The 22062-nt window shown below is 44.0% G+C and overlaps 1 protein-coding gene across 1 annotated transcript; it reads right to left on the bottom strand.

The window, feature by feature from the left end:
• Positions 1–17333: 17333 nt before the first annotated feature.
• On the bottom strand, positions 17334–19938 carry LOC135398496 (uncharacterized). Its single transcript, XM_064629897.1, has 4 exons — positions 19801–19938; positions 18544–18710; positions 17562–17691; positions 17334–17489 (listed from the first exon to the last, which is right to left on the bottom strand). The coding sequence occupies exons 1-4, from the start codon at positions 19936–19938 to the stop codon at positions 17334–17336; spliced, it is 591 nt and encodes a 196-aa protein (XP_064485967.1).
• Between the last annotated feature and the right edge of the window lie 2124 nt (positions 19939–22062).

Raw genomic sequence — 22062 nt, 5'->3', positions numbered from 1 at the left:
CTAATATATGATAGGAGCAGTTACGTTATTTTTTACGTCAGCTGGAAAGCGACAATAACGCATGGAAACTTTTGTCCTACAGCTATGGTGGGTTAGAAAGAAATAGAGATCACGTCTGCCTTTTGAAGAGGTTGTACGGGTTAGGTCAGTCCGGGAGGCAGTGGAATGTGCGACTCGGAGAGTTTCTCAAGTTATGACACCAGCAGCTACGTTATTTTTTAACTTCAGCTGAAATACGAATATCCTACATGGAAACACTTGTTCCAATTCGCCATCTAAAAACCACTTGCAGACGAAACCCTCATACTTCATACCTAGAGGGAAAAGAGGAGAGGAGAAATGTGTCGAATAGTGGGTTGCATTTGCGCAGTTTCTCTGTAAGGGGGAGGGGGGGCGAGCAGCCTATAGAGTAATCTAATATGCATTACTGTTTACCGCTTTGGTGCGACTGGTATCACCTGCATATCTCAGATTAAAGAAGCGGTGAGCACGCTTCGATGAATTGTGTTTAACTTCTGCCAGAAGTACAGTGGATCAATGCAGCACCACCTATATAACGCAAGGCCTCTTCATACACTCCGTGACCTCACGCTAGTTGTCCCTCCGCTGCTTCCCTCTGAGGGCCAGTTCTCACTTGGCGACGCCCGGCGCGGCGTCGTGAGCGGGCGGCTGAAATAGACACCCATTTCCGGACTCGGGAGAGGAGAGTCGTCGAGCCAAAAAAACTGCCATGCCGACCTTCTTTCACGACGTCGGCGAGAGCTGCCAAGAACGATAGCTCGCGACCAATTAGGTGACACAGAAAGGCCACGCCTACTGATTTTTCGTCTGCTTTGGACGACGGAATGCCACTGTGGTGGGAACATGAAAATCGTGCGCGCTGACGGGGCGGCGGAAATGCGCCTCTACTTCCGCCGCCCGCTCACGACGCCGCGTCGGGCGTCGCCAAGTGAGAACTGGCCCTGATACTTGGACAGTTGCCAGAGCGTGCCAAAGCACGCGACGTCGCACTCTCGTTGTTGAAAGCGATGTTTTAAAGGGACTCTGACCAAATGTTCGACAAATCTTTCGTTTGCATCTATTAAGAAGGTATAATATGCCTCCAAGCCACACGCGAAATATTTTGGCTGTGCGCGGCGGTAAAGTTTTCCAAACGGGGAGCTGAAAAACGGCTTCGCTTTTCCTCCTCAACTCGCGCAATCGGCGCCGAAATCTAGCCTCTTTGTAGTGGACATCCTCCAATTTCCGTGTGCGTGACGAAAGCACAAGGTCCATGTTTCATTGGGCGCCCGGATCGGAAGTTCTGTTGTTAGTGAGTTTGTGAGAGCGGCGGCATCCGTCCGGAAAGCGATCTTCAATATGGACGTCGAAGCAAGAAATGCGGAGACTTCGAGCCCGGAACTTTTTTCTGATCTTTCTGCAATCGAGAAGGAAATTCTGCGTGCTGAACAGCTCGGTAGCCTTGCTTTCGAAACGTCGCCGATGCCGGGAATGCGAAACGAAGTTAGAGCTCTACGAACATCGGTCACAGATGAAGCAAAGAGCATCAGTCGCCTGTCTTCGACAGACAAAATCGAACATGTAAACGTTCTCTGAAATTTCGTTCCTGATATTTAATGCGCACTTGCTGTTTATGGTGCCGGAGCGGCTGGTGTGTCATAATGCTGAAGAAGATCGAATGCTTGTGCTGCAAGGAGCTCGAAAACACTGCCGAATGACTGCAATATGAGTGCATTACAACCCACGAAGATCAATATGACTGTCCTGAAAGTGGCATATTTTGAACTCCGATGCAGCGCGAACCTATAAGCGACTATATTCACAAGTAAGTCACATGTGTCCTTGTCGAACGATGTTAAAATTTGGGCGCTCAAAACTGCTTTGGTCCTGCATTAAACTCGCTAATATAGTCGCATAAAAGTCCAGTACAGGGCGCAACACGTAAAAAGGCTATACAATACACAAGTCTGAACCGGAGAAAAGCAATATAGGCAATTTTGTAATTGTCAGTGTGCTGTGTCCTGAGTGATCTTTTGATGTATTGCCCTGGGCATAGGGTTCTAGCGTAGGTTTTTAGCGATATTGAGTGTTCTTGATTGTCGATTCAGTGAAAAGTAAAACAATGTTGGTTTCTAAAAGAACACAACATGTGTAGTAATATACAGGGTGTGGACAGGGAAACTGCAGTTGCTCTCAGGTAGATGTGGAAATGACACTGCACACCACACTGTACTGTAACCGGTTACCTATTTGCCTAAACTATATTTTATGTACATCTGTGTAGACGATACAGATACACTGCGTATCGCCAGTTTGCAAGGTGAGTATGGCACAAGCTTGGGAAAAACAAGAGCACAGTCATCCCAGCCTGTGCAGTGAAGAGGGTCTGGCAAGCCTTCCCCACAGAAACTGCCACAGGCTTCAATTACCCAAGATCCTAACTGGAAGCACCTCTTCGCACAGCTCGTCTATCGCATTTAAAATAATTCAGCATCTGTATTTAGGATGATTTATAGCTCTCAGGATGATGCATGGTTCATGAGTTCAATATGTTGTGTTGAAACACAACACTAGTCCTTTTTAATGAGTCTTGCGGAACGATAGATGAGCACTCCTTTCGTGACATTGTGTACCGTTGCTACAGTGAACAATTTCTTGAGCAAGACTGATGAACAAACGAAAAACAGAGTATGTCTTCCAAATATGTATAGATAAAATGGTTAAAAAGCAAGCGAGCTGGTGACTAAGATCCATGACGAAAACCCGAGACTGGGAAAAAGACGAAACAGACGACACAACACAAAGTTGACACAACACAAGACTTTGTGTTGTGTCGTCTGTTTCGTCTTTTTCCCAGTCTCGGGTTTTCGTCATGCAAATATGTATGTTCCTTGTAACTTCTGTATTTGCTAAGTGACCCATGTTGATGTCCCCCCTCATGTAATGCCTGCAAGGGCCTTTGAGGTATATTCATAAATAAATAAATATCAAAATCGGAAAAAGATGTAATATCTATTGTAACACCTATCCTTTGTGTGAATGATACATAAACATTCTCAGTCTGCTCAGTGAGTGAAGTCATCCCCATATCACCGTCATCATGTATCTCTCTCTCTCTTCTCAGAAGATATGTAGTCATGTAGGCTCATGTAGTCTCTTCTCACAAGATATGTAGTCATGTAGGGGGGCCAGGCCCCGGAGCGGGCCTGGCCCCCCTAGGAATGTTCCGGGGAGGCTCAGGCCCCCAAGCCCCCCGCAGTCGGCGCCTATGAATCTGAATGTCTTTTGTGGAAACCGGTTGTGACTGCCTTTCTATCCACCCTTCTTAGTTGCCCTAGCAAAAGCAAATATGTAATGCTGTACACCATATCTAATGCTAGCACACTAATTGCTTTGAGTGTTCACAGGCTTCTGAAATGGAGCTACCTCGTACATACGCTGTGCCATGTCGGCAAGAACATGAATCAGATTGCCTTGATTTTGAAATTGGCCCTTGAGTGCTTCATGTGACTGAAAGAATGGTATTGCCTAAACAATAGGCAATAAGAATGATTTCTGCAATGTATTGAGCTTTGTAAAACAACAACTTTATTTGAAAATATATTCCAAAAGCCGGGTGACGACCTCATAATGTAACGTCCTTTACTGCAAATACTGCTCAACACAACGATTAAAAACAGAGCGTAAACGTCTTGCCGCCTATCTGGGTGGCATCATCAGCACAGAGGCCAAAGACAAGCACATCAGCCTATCTAAGAGGGCATCATACGCATCCGATAGGGGGCCACGGTTTGTATTACTGGCTGAAGCATCACGCCTGATAAAGCAGGATTCTAAGAACTTTCTAGGGCCCCATCGCTAGTCATGTGCAAAGGTTTTTTTTAAATTCCGTGTTAGCACCGCGAAGCAACTGTGGCGATGAGCGGCGTATAGACGTGGACAGATGACAGCAGGAAGGAGTGGGGGACAGGGGTGTTAGTATGCGTCCTGGGCCGTCTTGAAGGGGAACTGTGCCGACATTCGTCTAGAAAGTCTTCGGAAAACCCAGGGAAAACCTCAGACAGCACAGCCGGTGACAGGATTCGAACCCGTGTCACCTCTCAGTCTCGGCGTGGAAGGCGATCACTCTAACCACTATGCCACGGGAGCTGGTATGTGCAAAGGTTACTGCACCATCAAAATTAAATATATGTCCCTTAGGCCAGCAATGGTAGACTAATTCGGTCATGGTTAGTTAAGCTAAGCATTAGTAGCCCTGGCAACATCCCTTGTGTGCTCTTTTAGTCTTGTCCCACGTCTTTTGTCTATCCCGCCAATGTAGGTTGCATCACATTCTATGCACTCAACTTGATATCCACAGTCAAAATGCCTGATGGGTACAGTGCCCTCCAAATGGCGTATGAGACACCGTGGATGAAAGGAATGCGCACCACCGATTTGACTCCTTTGATGTTGTTTTTGATTGTTCTCTGTTGTAGCGATGATGCCACCTGGATAGGCAACGAAACGTTTACTCACTTTGTTCTTAATTGTTATGTTAAGCTGGTGTTCAGTAAAGGATTTTACATTACGAACTTTGTTTGAATGATGAGTGGCGAGCTTCATTCCCTGGGACACTACTCTAACAATTACTTGTGGTAGTGTGGCGAAATGGAATAACGAGCCTTGTAAATAATTTACTTGGCAATATACCTCTCATAGGCTGAAGAACCCAATGTGGTGTTACATAACGGAGGGGCATGTAATCATGCAAGACCGATCACCAAAAGGCCTTGCTTTTGACTAGATTAAAATGTGAAGCGATTGTAACATAACAAATGCTGGATAGTGGCGATATGATACGTTCTCCTCAGGAGTTGTTGCCACGGTTGCGGTTAGTTGAGAAACTGCATATCCAGTTAATGGTAGCAGGATCAAATTGTAATTAGGCTAGTTTGGCCAACACGCGAGCATAAAGCACAGTGTCAAAAGCCCTTACAAAATAAAAAAAATACTGCATCTACGTGGACCCAGAAATCAAGACCGTTTAAAATGCTGTGAACGAATTCCACTACGTTAGTTTTGCCTGAATACCCTTTTCTAAAACCATGCTAGAATTTAAAAAAAGAAATTGATAGACTCAACATGGTTGACAACGTGCTAGTATATGATGTGCTTCATTACTTTACAGGAAACCCTAAAAGGTGGAGCTGGTTAGTAGATAGAAGGAGCATAGTTGTCACTTCTTCTGAAGACAGGAATTAGTTGAGACCTATGTCCTCGACTCAGACACATACAAAGCACCTTACACACAGATTAACGCATCTTCGTTCCTGCTCTTTCACCTTCAAATGTTCATCGCTGTTGAGTGGTCTGTCATTCTTGTAATGCAGATTGGAATTGAAATGCAGGTGCATAAGGGATGCTCTGAAAGAAAAGTGTTTGGTTTCAGTCCTCTTAATGTTTCAGAAAACGAAAACAAACTTCACAGTGACTATTCTTCTGAAGTGAGCAATTCCAGAATGAAAGCAAAAAATATATCTCGCCATATCATTGTATCCAACTGAGACCTGGCACTTAAATTGAATAATAGCAGTTGAAGATGATGATGATGATGATTCAATTTAATGACGCATAAGCAACTCGTGCTATAGTGCGCCAAAACCATGGTAAAACTGACTAGTTAAAAATCAGACTATTATACTAAAATATTATACTTGGTTGGTTGGTAAATTGAGCTATAGACAAAAACATGATATGATTAAAATAAGCAGTTGAAGAAAAGGCAGAAACAATTGTTGGTATTGTGTGACTGATGTCGACTTTGCCACACCAGGTGTTGTATAATAACGTACGCTAATATGCTGTAGCATATAAAGTACAATGATACTCAATATGTGGTGGATATGTGAAACCAATATACACATACTTTCATTTCAAACTTTATCGAAAAAGGCAGTCCAAGTCTGTCGGATTTGTCAGACTCGATACAAAGCCAGTAAGCACAGTGTGGAAGAACTGTATAATCTTTCGAAAGCAGAGGTGCAACCACCACGATGCTTCGTCATCTCAATGCTTCAAAACGGCATAGCCTAGTAAGAAGCCATCAGAAGGATCACATAAAGATAACTGGGTTGAAAAAGCGGAGGGTTCTGTGGGATGCGTAAGAAAGCATACGTGTTACACAAAAGCTACGAGAATGATCGGCTGCACTTGCATGGTTTTCAGTGCGTAGACTTGGAACTGAAAAATAAATGTGCTAACCTTGTTGAAACTACTTTTCCGTCAGGACCACACGAGAGCACACTTGGTTTCTTTAGATGAAGGTTTAGGTGACGGTATCATGAGGTCCCGATGCTCCTTTGAGATGCAGCAGACAGAATTTCGCTGAGGCGAGTGACTGCCGTTGCGGTTCGTTGCTTCGCAGCAAATCAAGAACAGTACACCGCAATGATAGGTGAAACGTTCAGAATATGGCGAACAACTCCAACACCAACCCAATGACCCGAAAAAAGCAGGATGAGCCGGGAGTCACACAAGTTCGCAGTTTACAAGCTCGTCGTCATACGGCAACCATTACAGCTGACCGGATACGGAAGCATATGGAACGCCGTGCACAGATTGAAAGAAAATCGTAGAACCTATTGCAGGTGATAAATGTAAAGTATATTTTTCTTTTTGAGGCTCTGTAACAAAAACATTAACACATAAATGCCATTTCATGAAGGAAATTGACAGGTATTGAGTGACCATGTGACGCATTTGAACCAATTATGGGTGTTGGCAGTGGCCCTCGCGTTGACGTCATCTTGATGGTGGGCCGGGGTGGATATTCTATTGGCGTTTATGTTTATTCGCTCGGAGGCGTTCCGACCGAGTCGTGTATTCGCTATGAGTCCGAGCGCCTCCGAGCGAATAAACATAAACGTCCTATATAAACTCTCGGTGTTCTCGGTTTGACGCCAGGCGTGCTGCACTCGGATGAAGTGGAATGTTTAAATTCGAGTTTAGAGAAACCGTGAGGTTTTAATGCACGAATTTTCGCCTAGAGAGTCCTTGTTGGGCGCTTTATGGAGTGCAAGTACGAAAGAGCTCCCACAGTTTCTGGTCAGAGTCTCTTTAACGAACGTAATGGAATTTAGCATCAACTCAGGAACAAGACCAACTGGTGAATGAAGCACTTCTAAGTTTTTATATTTATCCGAACGTTGAAAATACTACTTTACTCCTTCGAACACTTAAATGGTTACATACAACCTTAAGTGCGGTGATGGGTTGCTTTCAATGTGGAGAAACACCACACACTTGTCGTCACACATTGTCCAAAATTGGTGTTGCAGATGCCTCCTAACTTGCTTTTTAAGCCGTCATAGAAGACATTGAATTCTTCATCACTTCTCCTCTGGTTCCTAGTGAATTTTCTAGGGCTTTCTGAAGGGTCGTGTTCTTCATCTTGGCGCGTTTGGAGTTCGTTAATTCGCGACGAGCACGCGTAGATGACATGTAGGCCGGGCAGTTCGAATCATAGTTGGTTACCGGAAAAGGAAACGAGGAACGGTAATTACCGAAATTCAGCAGGAACCGAAAATGGAAACGGAAACAAAATTGTTTCAGTTTCCACTACCAGAAACTGAAACGGAAACGAAATTCAAGAGTGGTAACGTTAACGGAAACCAAATTCGCAGGACGTTTCCCTCAGTATTTTCGCGTTAATATGAAAATTATATATATCCGCACTATTCTTCCAGTCATCATTCATTCATTCATTCATTCATTCATTCATTCATTCATTCGTTTACATTCGGGACTTTCTTTCGTGTTGAGCCCACTGCGCTGCAAGATGGACGCGAAAGTTTTGGAGGGCGTGTTATTTTCGCGCACGAGCGGAGACTTTTGAAACTTAAAAGCAGGTATTTCCACAACCTAGAGAGGCATCTACTTGCGGCGTATAAGATTCGTGACGAACTTTGCATTAAAGTCTTTAGTGTTTGTGTTTGGTGTAGCTGTCCTTTTGCATCTATTATTAGCTAGAATATCTGACATGAAAAATCCAAAACCAGAAAGTACGAGTTCCGGATGAGAAACTGAAACCAGTACCGAAATTACCTCGGAAACAGAAACAGAAACGAAATTCTTAAAAGGAAACGGAAACAGAAATCGCTACCGAAAATCGTCCAGAAACGGAAACAGAAACGGAAACGAAACGCAGAGTTTTTCAGTTACCGGAATCGGGAACGGAACAATAATATTTTTGGTAACCAACCCTGGCTTGAATAAACTGCTATAGCTGGCACAGCACCTGGCACCAGTCGTAGTCGATCGCTTTCGATTTCAGTCGTCTTCCCAATGGCCCATCGCTGTGCGTGAGTTTTGCGACAATTCTGATTGCTGAAAATGCAGTTCGCAGACGTGCGAGAGAATGAGGACGACCGTACTACAATCAACATGTAAGCAAGACCCCACAGCGCATTCCAGCAGCAGTGGCTTCAAGTTTACTTACATACCTTGTTGCGAATGCTCGGTTTAAAATATGCGCGTGGAATCGCCTTCAGCTATGATTCTTTGAGAGTTTCATCTTTTTGGAAACGAGAACACATGCACTATTGGACCCTCGTCGTTGTTGTCTCGACAGCGAGGAACGCAACACCGGCCCATGTGTGTGGGACTCACCAACATCGTTTCAGTTAACAGACACTGCCTATCTCTACATAGAGCGTTCCAAAAGCATACGTACCTGTCTCTCGAGAAACCTGACAATGCAGTACGCGACGCACAGGACAAAATCTCACGAAACAGACACTAGAAGCATGGAGAGATGACCGGCAAGTTGCACAACGCTTGCATCAGCATGCATCGGGCCATCGGACTCGGAATCAAGCTCGGGCAACTAGCGTTACGTCACACGCAGGCAGAGGAAAGCATGAAGAGGCCTTATGTTATCTAGGTGGTGTTGATCAATGTCATATGGATTACTGTTGATCGCTTTGATGCCACTGGTACCACCGGCATATTGCAGATTAAAGGGGTGGTGCACACGCTTTTAGGAACTCTAACTTCGGCCTGAAGCATAGTGCAGTAACGTAATGAGAGTACTGTCTATCGCCTTGGTGCACACGGTTTTAGAAATTTTTAGTTTAACTTCTGCCAGAAGCACAATGGAGCAATGTAACTTGGATTACTGTTTATCGCTTTGGTGCCAGTGGCACCACCTGCAAATGCCTCGCAGTCCTATGTTATAACTTGTGTCTATATATGTTTGAAAAAGAATAAAACGTAATCAAACGAAATGAATAAAGGGGCGGTGCACACGCTTTTAGGAATTTTAGTTTAACTTGGGCCAGAAGCACAATAGAGCAATGCAACTTGGATTACTGTTTATCGCCTTTGTGCCACTCTTACCAGCGGCATAATGCAGATGAAAGGGGCGGTGCACACGCTTTTAAAATTTTTTGTTTAACTTCTGCCAGAAGCACAATAGAGCAATGTAACTTTGATTACTGTTTATCGCTTTGGTGCCAGTGGTACCACCGGCATATTACAGATTAAAGGGGCGGGACACACGCTTTTATGAATTTTAGTTTAACTTCTGCCACCAGCGTGATAGAGCAACGTAACTTGGATTACTGTTTATCACTTTGCTGCCACTGGTACCACCGGCATATTGCAGATTAAAGGGCGGTGCACATGCTTTTAGGAGTTTTAGTTTAACTTCTGCCAGAAGCACAATAGAGCAACGTAACTTGGATTACTGTTTATCTCTTTGGCGCCACTGGTACGACCGGCATATTGCAGATCAAAGGGCGATGCACACGCCTTTAGGAATTTTAGTTTAACTTCTGCCACCAGCATCATAGAGCAACGTAACTTGGATTACTGTTTATCACTTTGCTGCCACTGGTACCACCGGCATATTGCCGATTAAAGGGCGGTGCACACGCTTTTAGGAATTTTAGTTTAACTTCTGCCAGAAGCACAATAGAGCAATGTAACTTGGATTATTGTTTATCACTTTTGTGCCACTGGTACGACCGGCATATTGCAGATTAAAGGGCGATGCACACGCTTTTAGGAATTTTAGTTTAACTTCTGCCAGAAGCACAATAGAGCAATGTAACTTGGATTATTGTTTATCACTTTTGTGCCACTGGTACGACCGGCATATTGCAGATTAAAGGGCGATGCACACGCTTTTAGGAATTTTAGTTTAACTTCTGCCACCAGCATCATAGAGCAACGTAACTTGGATTACTGTTTATCACTTTGCTGCCACTGGTACCACCGGTATATTGCCGATTAAAGGGCGGTGCACACGCTTTTAGGAATTTTAGTTTAACTTCTGCCAGAAGCACAATAGAGCAATGTAACTTGGATTATTGTTTATCACTTTTGTGCCACTGGTACGACCGGCATATTGCAGATTAAAGGGCGATGCACACGCTTTTAGGAATTTTAGTTTAACTTCTGCCAGAAGCACAATAGAGCAATGTAACTTGGATTATTGTTTATCACTTTTGTGCCACTGGTACGACCGGCATATTGCAGATTAAAGGGCGATGCACACGCTTTTAGGAATTTTAGTTTAACTTCTGCCACCAGCATCATAGAGCAACGTAACTTGGATTACTGTTTATCACTTTGCTGCCACTGGTACCACCGGCATATTGCCGATTAAAGGGCGGTGCACACGCTTTTAGGAATTTTAGTTAAACTTCTGCCAGAAGCACAATAGAGCAATGTAACTTGGATTATTGTTTATCACTTTTGTGCCACTGGTACGACCGGCATATTGCAGATTAAAGGGCGATGCACACGCTTTTAGGAATTTTAGTTTAACTTCTGCCACCAGCATCATAGAGCAACGTAACTTGGATTACCGTTTATCACTTTGCTGCCACTGGTACCACCGGCATATTGCCGATTAAAGGGCGGTGCACACGCTTTTAGGAATTTTAGTTTAACTTCTGCCAGAAGCATCATAGAGCAACGTAACTTGGATTATTGTTTATCACTTTTGTGCCACTGGTACGACCGGCATATTGCAGATTAAAGGGCGATGCACACGCTTTTAGGAATTTTAGTTTAACTTCTGCCAGAAGCACAATAGAGCAATGTAACTTGGATTATTGTTTATCACTTTTGTGCCACTGGTACGACCGGCACATTGCAGATTAAAGGGCGATGCACACGCTTTTAGGAATTTTAGTTTAACTTCTGCCAGAAGCACAATAGAGCAATGTAACTTGGATTATTGTTTATCACTTTTGTGCCACTGGTACGACCGGCATATTGCAGATTAAAGGGCGATGCACACGCTTTTAGGAATTTTAGTTTAACTTCTGCCAGAAGCACAATAGAGCAATGTAACTTGGATTATTGTTTATCACTTTTGTGCCACTGGTACGACCGGCATATTGCAGATTAAAGGGCGATGCACATGCTTTTAGGAATTTTAGTTTAACTTCTGCCACCAGCATCATAGAGCAACGTAACTTGGATTACTGTTTATCACTTTGCTGCCACTGGTACCACCGGCATATTGCAGATTAAAGGGCGATGCACATGCTTTTAGGAATTTTAGTTTAACTTCTGCCACCAGCATCATAGAGCAACGTAACTTGGATTACTGTTTATCACTTTGCTGCCACTGGTACCACCGGCATATTGCCGATTAAAGGGCGGTGCACACACTTTTAGGAATTTTAGTTTAACTTCTGCCAGAAGCACAATAGAGCAATGTAACTTGGATTATTGTTTATCACTTTTGTGCCACTGGTACGACCGGCATATTGCAGATTAAAGGGCGATGCACATGCTTTTAGGAATTTTAGTTTAACTTCTGCCACCAGCATCATAGAGCAACGTAACTTGGATTACTGTTTATCACTTTGCTGCCACTGGTACCACCGGCATATTGCAGATTAAAGGGCGATGCACATGCTTTTAGGAATTTTAGTTTAACTTCTGCCACCAGCATCATAGAGCAACGTAACTTGGATTACTGTTTATCACTTTGCTGCCACTGGTACCACCGGCATATTGCCGATTAAAGGGCGGTGCACACGCTTTTAGGAATTTTAGTTTAACTTCTGCCAGAAGCACAATAGAGCAATGTAACTTGGATTATTGTTTATCACTTTTGTGCCACTGGTACGACCGGCATATTGCAGATTAAAGGGCGATGCACACGCTTTTAGGAATTTTAGTTTAACTTCTGCCAGAAGCACAATAGAGCAATGTAACTTGGATTATTGTTTATCACTTTTGTGCCACTGGTACGACCGGCATATTGCAGATTAAAGGGCGATGCACACGCTTTTAGGAATTTTAGTTTAACTTCTGCCACCAGCATCATAGAGCAACGTAACTTGGATTACTGTTTATCACTTTGCTGCCACTGGTACCACCGGTATATTGCCGATTAAAGGGCGGTGCACACGCTTTTAGGAATTTTAGTTTAACTTCTGCCAGAAGCACAATAGAGCAATGTAACTTGGATTATTGTTTATCACTTTTGTGCCACTGGTACGACCGGCATATTGCAGATTAAAGGGCGATGCACACGCTTTTAGGAATTTTAGTTTAACTTCTGCGACCAGCATCATAGAGCAACGTAACTTGGATTACTGTTTATCACTTTTGTGCCACTGGTACGACCGGCATATTGCAGATTAAAGGGCGATGCACACGCTTTTAGGAATTTTAGTATAACTACTGCCAGAAGCACAATAGAGCAATGTAACTTGGATTATTGTTTATCACTTTTGTGCCACTGGTACGACCGGCATATTGCAGATTAAAGGGCGATGCACATGCTTTTAGGAATTTTAGTTTAAAGCGCGACCCGCATACGACGTTTTCTCGACGGAAAAGCGTCGACTGCTCGACGGTTTTCCGCTGAACTCTGAAAACAATAGGCGCAGGCCAGTTTCGCCGACGTCTGCGGTGAGCAGATCTCAACGGTTGACGCCGGAAGTAACGCGTCCTTCCTGACCAATTGGGTGTCTTGCCGGAAGTTGCCGCCTGAAAAGCAAACTATCATGGCGTGCGGCGTAGAAATGTGTGCACCGAGGGTTCCGTTGACCATTTCGTGAGCGCAAAATGAAAGACACAAGGGTGATAGCGCATGAACTCAAATTGAGGACGCAGGAACATTCCTCTCATGCAACTAACCAAGGTAAGTCGTTGCAGTTGGAAGTCAGATTGTTGCGATGGTTGTTTGCGAAGTAGACGAGGGAGTCACTCGAAGAATACGCATTTCCTTTTTTATTATTTATTCTGTCGAAAAAAGAAACGTATTCTCTGAGTGACTCCGTCGTCTCCTTCCCAAACAACCATCGCAACAAACTGTCTTGCAACTGGGACGACTTGCCTTTGTTCGTTGCACAAGAGGAATGTTCCTGCGTCCTCAATCTCGGTTCATACGCTATCTCCCTTGTCTGTTCATATCACTGTTCTCGGATCGTTCTTGAGCTGTGACAAAAGTAAAAGCTTTTGTTGACAGCATCTGTATATTCTTTTTGCAATCTCCTCTCCCTAACCCGGCCTCTGGATGTCAAATAAAGTACTCATTGCTGGTTCTAAGTTTCTGTCGTCTACTTCTTGTCGTGTTTCCTTCATCCTCGAGGAGTTGAGATGGTTTCACCGGGAATGTCAAAAGCACTCTTAAATGAAAAGCTAGTCGCTGAAGTGCACATGCGAAGGCCGCCATGGGATATGAGAAGCCGTGAATACAAGGACCCGAAGAAAAATCACCTCTTGTGGATTCAAGTTGCCGAAACGCTCAACTGGAACGGTAAATTCTAAGCTGCTTTCACTGTAAAACGCAATGATAAATGCGAATCTGAAAATTTAACGCCGTTCAATTATAGCGTCCTCGATAAACTTGCTCCGGAATTGCCCCGAAACCACAGTGGTGCGTGGCGCTCTACACTGGCGGTGCCCTGGGCGGAGGCATTATCGAACATGAAACTGCACTGCACTGGTGGATCTGATGGATACTAGCATGCGCTACCTAGAGATCTGTGCTCGTTGTGGCTCGTAGGCTGCGCGACCCGTAGCGAGAGGCACCTGGCGAGTGGCACCGATCGAATGCCATGCTGACGATGACTGTCTGCTGCTACTTGCACGGCTACATCTGGCTACTTGCCGCTTCCGCCTTCCTCCGTGCTTCCGGCAATCGCGATGCTTCTTGGGATTGCACTCTGGCGCTCGGCCGATTTTCTCGGTGTGGGTTCGGGGCAACTCAGTGCTGCACTGAAGGGGTGCACTCCTTTAATCGAGGATGTTCAGTGCGCACCAGTGCAGTTTATCGAGGATGGCAAGCCGCACCAGGTCGCATCGGGGCGCACCGGTGCAGTTTATCGAGGACGCTATTAATCACATTGCTCTCCATACAGTCACTGAAGTTCAAAACAGATGGAAGAGCTTACGAGATGCATTCGCGAAACGACTCAAAGCGATATTGCAAAAGAAGAGGAGCGGCGCGGGCTCGGGAGATATAGAAGAAGTGGATGCAGACAGCGACGACTGGACACATTTTAAGCAGTTATTCTTCCTTAAAGACATATACAACACCAGGAGGTAAGCAAGTAAGGCACTGTGGTCAGAGCTTTTTTACACTCCCCTTCTTGTCTTCTTTTTTTTTTCCCTCGCTCTTTTCTTTTTCTAGTTTTGAACAGGGATGAGCAGAAATAAATTTTGGTGGTTTTACATACTTCTAGGGGAACTGTGCCGACATATGTGTAAATACTTTCATAAATGCATCGAATGAGCAAAAGATCAATGTGGACTGAGTAACTGTTAGTATTGGTATTCAAGGACCGTTACAAAGAAACAGCATTCCTGCATCATGGTGATTTAAATGATGAAATGATTCTGTCATCCATGCAGCTCCTGTTTGATCAGACAGTGTTGGTTTGCGAAACCTATAACATCGATGCTATTCGACGGCTGACATCGTGCTTTCTATCCAGGACATCTGGAAATTTACAGATGTGTCCCCTGCCTGCACCTAATAGCAGTGAGACAGCACAGTCATTACTTAAGAGTATGGTGACAGAATCACACACAGGTTCTGTTTGCCTCTCGGGATTGACCCCTAGCTGCACATCACCACCTACAACATCCCTTTTGCTGCCACATGCCCCACCTTCCCCAGTTGCTCAAGCTTCTCCTCATATACCATGTGAAGATGCTGCGACACGACCCTGTGAGACCCAGTCTGTCACTCCACTTCGCCAACCTTTATCCTCCCAACCAAGAAGAAAACGTACCAGGAACGACCACGAAAGGCTTGATGCTGAACTGCGTCTCATTGATCAGCAGCTGCAGGAAAGGCCTGACGAACATGACAGCCTTGGAAACATAATTGCAGCAGGTGCGCGACGCTGCCGACGCGAATATTTGCATGGTTTAAGAATTGAATTGTTGGACGTTCTCCACAAGTATGAAGAAATGAGCAGGCAATAAACAGTAGTCTGTGCTGTGCAACCGCATGTTATTTCACAAGTAGACAAAAATGTACAACATGATACAGTATCAACAATGTATACAGCATAGTGGGTGTATTCCAAATACACAGTCAATGATGCATCACAATAAGTGGAGAGTATTACCACCACTACGTGTTCAAAAAAGGTTCGAGCTACTGGTCACCTATGCAACATATCTAGAGCACTGTGTATGTATATGGTATAGGAATATGTACATATACACTGTGATTTTCCTCCTGTACAGATACAAAAAGGCTGTACGTGGCAGCACTGATGCTATTTTTGCAGGTGGAAATCCTGTGGGAAAGCACATGCAACTACTGGGTTCACCTAAAACTCTACTATGTTGTAATTCCCCAAAAACATAAGCTAATTCATAAATTTTAGGTAATTAGTTGTCAAGTTATGCTTTCCAATAGGATGTCCATCAGATTTCTATGTGCTACGGCACCAAAACGGAAACAAAGCAGGAAATCAGGTGCAAATGAAAGGACTGATTATGAGCTTAAAATAATCGATGCACAGCTTCAGGATAAACCAGACTAACATGACAGCTTTTCTTATCGCTTTTAGGATGTACCAACAAACAGCCCGGTTCTTATCGCATTTTAATAATGAATAACCATTCTAACATTACTGATGAACTTCATATACAGTAGACTGGGTACTTTGAAAGATGCAGTTGATGACACACGACAAAAAGGGAGATTAGCAACAGTTTAAACTGAGAGCTTTCTATGGAAAAGGATTTCAACAGCAGCGCCTATTCATGAATAATTCATCAGGCGACGTTTGTAGAACAACCCCCACAACACACAAAATTTATACAATAGTAATATACAAAACATATAGTACAACACAGCCATATTCACAGCCTATAACTATTCACATTTGCTTTCATGTAACCAAAGGAGTCACTATTCATATGTACATTATGGTTGTCACCTTCTCCATCAGCCAATGACATGGGGGCAACGCAGTAGGCTTTGCATTTGAATTAATACGATGTATTAAACGTTTCTTTATGTAACCAAACGTTGCTTTAGTTACCTCAGAATACAGAAAACCAGTAGAAGTTGATGACAGCCTGGTCACACCGAAAGCCTAGATAAGCATTCAAAGTCTTGAGATACTTCCATAGATGTGGTTCATTACATCGTGGACACATTGCACTGCAGCTAAATACAGAGGGGGAAAAGTTATTCTTCTATGTGTCGTACTTAGTGAGATACAAGCCCTCAAGCACACTCCTGAGCAAAGCGCGGACGTCCCAGACCTCAGACTTGCGTGGATTTTTATGGGCAGCTGTAAGCACGTGACTTCTTGTGTGCTACTTCACTGGCGGCAGTGAGATCTGTGATGACAGAGGCACATGCATCCTGGTATCTGTGGTGCCTATTTTCGTTGCTTCTATTACCCTCCCGGCTGTGAAACTTTCAGTGCAGGTTCACATCAGTGCAAATAACCATTTTTTATGTTTATCTGGGATAACCTGTCGCAACCCCTTTTTGGCCAGCTGGAATGCATAACGTTGCATTTTTATTGGTCCTGTCAATTTCATTTGCATTGTGCCCAGTTCTGTGTGAGCTATCTCAAACTATGCACTCTATGGGCAAACGCTAGAATCATACAAAATATTTGTTAACCTTTTGATACAAGTTGTACATATGTTCTAGGAGTAAAAAAAAAATGAAAAAGAAAATATTGTTGAGAACCACTGGTCTACTCCATAATGCAAGTTACAAGTTAGTAACAATTATTGCCCGGATATCTCGTGGCTGACTGGTATGGCCAACAAGACAACAGGCTACTGCTGCATATGCTGAATATTGTAACATTTAAGTATGAATAAAAAATTCTATGTTACCTTGTAGTTGTAGTACTGGGACCCAGTTGTTTTTTGTTTTTTTGTGCAACAATTCTGACGTGCTTGCCGTCAACTGCCCCTAGACAGTTTGGAAACTGCCACCGTTCATCAAAGCTTCTCGCAATGTCTGCCCATTCTGCAGGACCTGGTGGCTGTTGAGCAAAATACACCAGTTATATTTGCGCTCTGTGTGCATGTGATTATGACTAGCTGCTGATCTATACCTTCATGTACAGGTCCCTCAGTCTTTCCCAGAGAACACTGCAAGTTAAGTGAATAGCCTCCCGTGCAGTTTCAAGTCCCACTCTGAAGGCCATTGCTACATCCTTAAAATCTAAGCCGGATGACAAGTACCTGTGAAAGAGACAAAGAAGTCATGAGATGCCAGTTCACTAGGCTTTGTTTGTTCATTCGACCTAAAAGCTTGAGAGTATAGTCAACCACTGCTGAGCGAATTAGTAATAATAATAACGCTTTTTTATCGTGTACCCAAAAACAGCCTCAAGGGCTTTGGTGTTCGTGTATGCTCACAAAATTCTACATAATGCCTAAAGGCGACACATGCCCAGGAAATGGAGAATACACACGCAGCTTACGTAGCACACACAGTTCACAGAACATATATGCAATAATGTTGGTGGATAGATTGCTTATATCTAAAATTACAGGCAGATCTTAAATAATACATTACACATTACAGATATGTGAAGCTAGGAGTAAATTAATAAATTATAAGTAAATGATTGTAGAAATTATATGCAACAAGAAAAACTGCAGGATGTCCGGGAGAAAAAAAAGTTGGATGCTTCCATAACGATATGCATGAAATAGCAAAATGCAGAGATCCTAGCAACTGTGGGGCAGTCAATTTGTGAATGAATGCACTTGTATAAGAAAGTGGCATCGGTAACGTCGCACTGAGTTGAAAGGGGAATGAGGCCAATGTGGCGGAGCAGTTATTCATAATTATACGACTGGAGCCCCTGGGTGTGACGGAAATATAGATAGTGCAAAATATGAACCGCTTTTTTTTTGACAGCTTCGGTGAGAGTCCAAACTATAGCATAGGAGATTATGTTACTTTTACGAGAGAAATACATTGGTTTTGGCTGCGTTAATTACAATGTTATTCGAGGGCACCAGTGGATGCAGTTATGCTTATACATATGTTATGTGTGGAAGGGTACTATCACCCCTTCCTATTACCTTAGTGTAAATGCAAGTCGTTCAGCTGATGAAATCGGTTCCCTGCAGAGGTGGGCTTTTCGCAGATCATCTTCGACCAACTTGTGCAGCATGTCGAAAATTTCGGGACCCATGCGGAAGTACTTGTGGAAGTAGCTACTGTCCCCGCTCTCTCTCAGTTTTCGCATCTGCAAAAGCAAAGCGCATTATGTTGTGAACGTAACACGGTGTCACTGCACCTACAGTAACCATATACAGTCAACCCCCGTTTATCCGGACTTCATTTATCCGGATCCCGCGGTATCCGGACAAAAGGCACGGGAACGGATTTTCCTCCATGTATTTTGTTCTCGTTTATCCGGACTTCAGCTTCCGGACTCGGACAAGAATTCCAGGGAACGAAAGTCGAAAATTCTTGTAATCCAGCTTCAGATATCCGGACTACCGTGAGTAAAAGGAGACGCTGACCCCGCTTCGTCACCCTTTTCGCCGTGTTGGGGTTATTCCCGCCACACGTCAGGGACCTACATTCCTCCGTAGGGGAGACAACCGTGCACGATGACCCCCTTTTCTATTTGTGTGCGTTGGGTAACGTTGACCAGTCGAGTCATTTGGAAATATCTCGAGCACTGTGCGGTTCTAGAGGGGAAAACTCCAACCCGACGGCCTGCTGCTTACGGCCCGTTGGCCGATGAAGACATTCCCTAGCTGAGCTGCGATCCCTGATGCAGAGGCTCACTGCGACTGCCGTAGATGATGCTGCGATTTCTGACTACGTTGACGATGATAAGGATGATGATGCGTGTGCAGCTATGACTGATGACTGTGTGATTGCTGCTGTTGCCTCTGATGATGTGCAGCAAGACGGTGCCGATGACGCCAGTGAGAAACAAGGCTCCGACATTGACACTTTGCGTCCGTACTGACATTCTTCGAGCAGCGCAACAGCGTGGCTCAACTCTATGCAATTAGTAAAAGTTTGCAGGAATCGAGTGCCTACACTACTATGTAACAGCTGTCATTGACGAGATCTCTGTGTTTTAATTAAACCTTGCTCTGTAGGACGTTTCTATTCGGTCGTTTCATTTATCCGGATGCCCCGGTATCCGGACGATTTCGCCGGGAACGGCACCGTCCGGATAAACGGGGGTCGACTGTACTACGCTTAGCGTAGCTTATATAGTGACTGCAACTGCACAGTGCAAGAACGCGAACGTACGCAAAGTGTACGCTCGCGTGAGCGCATACTGGCATCGTAGAATATCAAATGGTACTCACTGCTGTGTGGAATTCACTTTCAGTCTTCCTATCTTCCCAAACAGGTCGAACCCACCAGTTCTTCTTGTGCAAAAGCTCCTTCTTCTTAAGAAGAAGCACTTTCTTTTTCAGAAGTAGCAACTTTCGGTGTTCGTCCATCGCGGTGACAGCGGCAGTGAACAGAGAACGGAAGCGGAAACGCAAGCGAAACACTGGATCAAGTTTCGTGTTGGGCTTTTGTTGCGAAGTTATGTGTATGGAGTATTTTGTGCTCCATTCTACACCTAAAACCATAGTTCTCCGTCGCCTATGTTCTTCTTGTTAACTTTCGTGACTGAAAACTCCGCAAGGGGTTCCAAAGGCCAAGCCGCCGAACATAGCCGACGCCGCCCGAGGAACCGTCGTATGCGGGTGGACTCGGCGGTTGACCGTCGGGGTGACGTCACAACTGCGGAGTTGGGCGCTTTTCCGTCGAGAAAACCGTCGTATGCGGGTCCCGCTTTACTTCTGCAAGAAGCAGAATAGAGCAATGCAACTTGGATTACTGTTTATCGCGTTGGTGCCAGTGGTACTACCGACATATTTCAGATTAAAGGGCGGGGCACACGCTTTTAGGAATTATAGTTTAACTTCTGCCAGAAGCACAATAGAGCAATGTAACTTGGATTATTGTTTATCACTTTTGTGCCACTGGTATGACCGGCATATTGCAGATTAAAGGGCGATGCACACGCTTTTAGGAATTTTAGTTTAACTTCTGCAAGAAGCAGAATAGAGCAATGTAACTTGGATTATTGTTTATCACTTTTGTGCCACTGGTACGACCGCCATATTGCAGATTAAAGGGCGATGCACACGCTTTTAGGAATTTTAGTATAACTTCTGCCAGAAGCACAATAGAGCAATGTAACTTGGATTATTGTTTATCACTTTTGTGCCACTGGTACGACCGGCATATTGCAGATTAAAGGGCGATGCACACGCTTTTAGGAATTTTAGTTTAACTTCTGCCAGAAGCACAATAGAGCAATGTAACTTGGATTATTGTTTATCAGTTTTGTGCCACTGGTATGACCGGCATACTGCAGATTAAAGGGCGATGCACACGCTTTTAGGAATTTTAGTTTAACTTCTGCAAGAAGCAGAATAGAGCAATGCAACTTGGATTACTGTTTATCGCGTTGGTGCCAGTGGTACTACCGACATATTTCAGATTAAAGGGCGGGGCACACGCTTTTAGGAATTATAGTTTAACTTCTGCCAGAAGCACAATAGAGCAATGTAACTTGGATTATTATTTATCACTTTTGTGCCACTGGTATGACCGGCATATTGCAGATTAAAGGGCGATGCACACGCTTTTAGGAATTTTAGTTTAACTTCTGCAAGAAACAGAATAGAGCAATGCAACTTGGATTACTGTTTATCGCGTTGGTGCCAGTGGTACTACCGACATATTTCAGATTAAAGGGTGGGGCACACGCTTTTAGGAATAATAGTTTAACTTCTGCCAGAAGCACAATAGAGCAATGTAACTTGGATTATTGTTTATCACTTTTGTGCCACTGGTATGACCGGCATATTGCAGATTAAAGGGCGATGCACACGCTTTTAGGAATTTTAGTTTAACTTCTGCAAGAAGCAGAATAGAGCAATGCAACTTGGATTACTGTTTATCGCGTTGGTGCCACTGGTACCACCGGCATATTGCCGATTAAAGGGCGGTGCACACGCTTTTAGGAATTTTAGTTTAACTTCTGCCAGAAGCACAATAGAGCAATGTAACTTGGATTATTGCTTATCACTTTTGTGCCACTGGTACGACCGGCATATTGCAGATTAAAGGGCGATGCACATACTTTTAGGAATTTTAGTTTAACTTCTGCAAGAAGCAGAATAGAGCAATGCAACTTGGATTACTGTTTATCGCGTTGGTGCCAGTGGTACTACCGACATATTTCAGATTAAAGGGCGGGGCACACGCGTTTAGGAATTATAGTTTAACTTCTGCCAGAAGCACAATAGAGCAATGTAACTTGGATTATTGTTTATCACTTTTGTGCCACTGGTATGACCGGCATATTGCAGATTAAAGGGCGATGCACACGCTTTTAGGAATTTTAGTTTAACTTCTGCAAGAAGCAGAATAGAGCAATGCAACTTGGATTACTGTTTATCGCGTTGGTGCCAGTGGTACTACCGACATATTTCAGATTAAAGGGCGGGGCACACGCTTTTAGGAATTATAGTTTAACTTCTGCAAGAAGCAGAATAGAGCAATGC

The sequence above is a fragment of the Ornithodoros turicata genome, chromosome 6 (assembly GCF_037126465.1).
Source record: "Ornithodoros turicata isolate Travis chromosome 6, ASM3712646v1, whole genome shotgun sequence".
Lineage (NCBI taxonomy): Eukaryota > Metazoa > Arthropoda > Arachnida > Ixodida > Argasidae > Ornithodoros > Ornithodoros turicata.
This window is presented reverse-complemented; position numbering and strand designations above follow the sequence as displayed.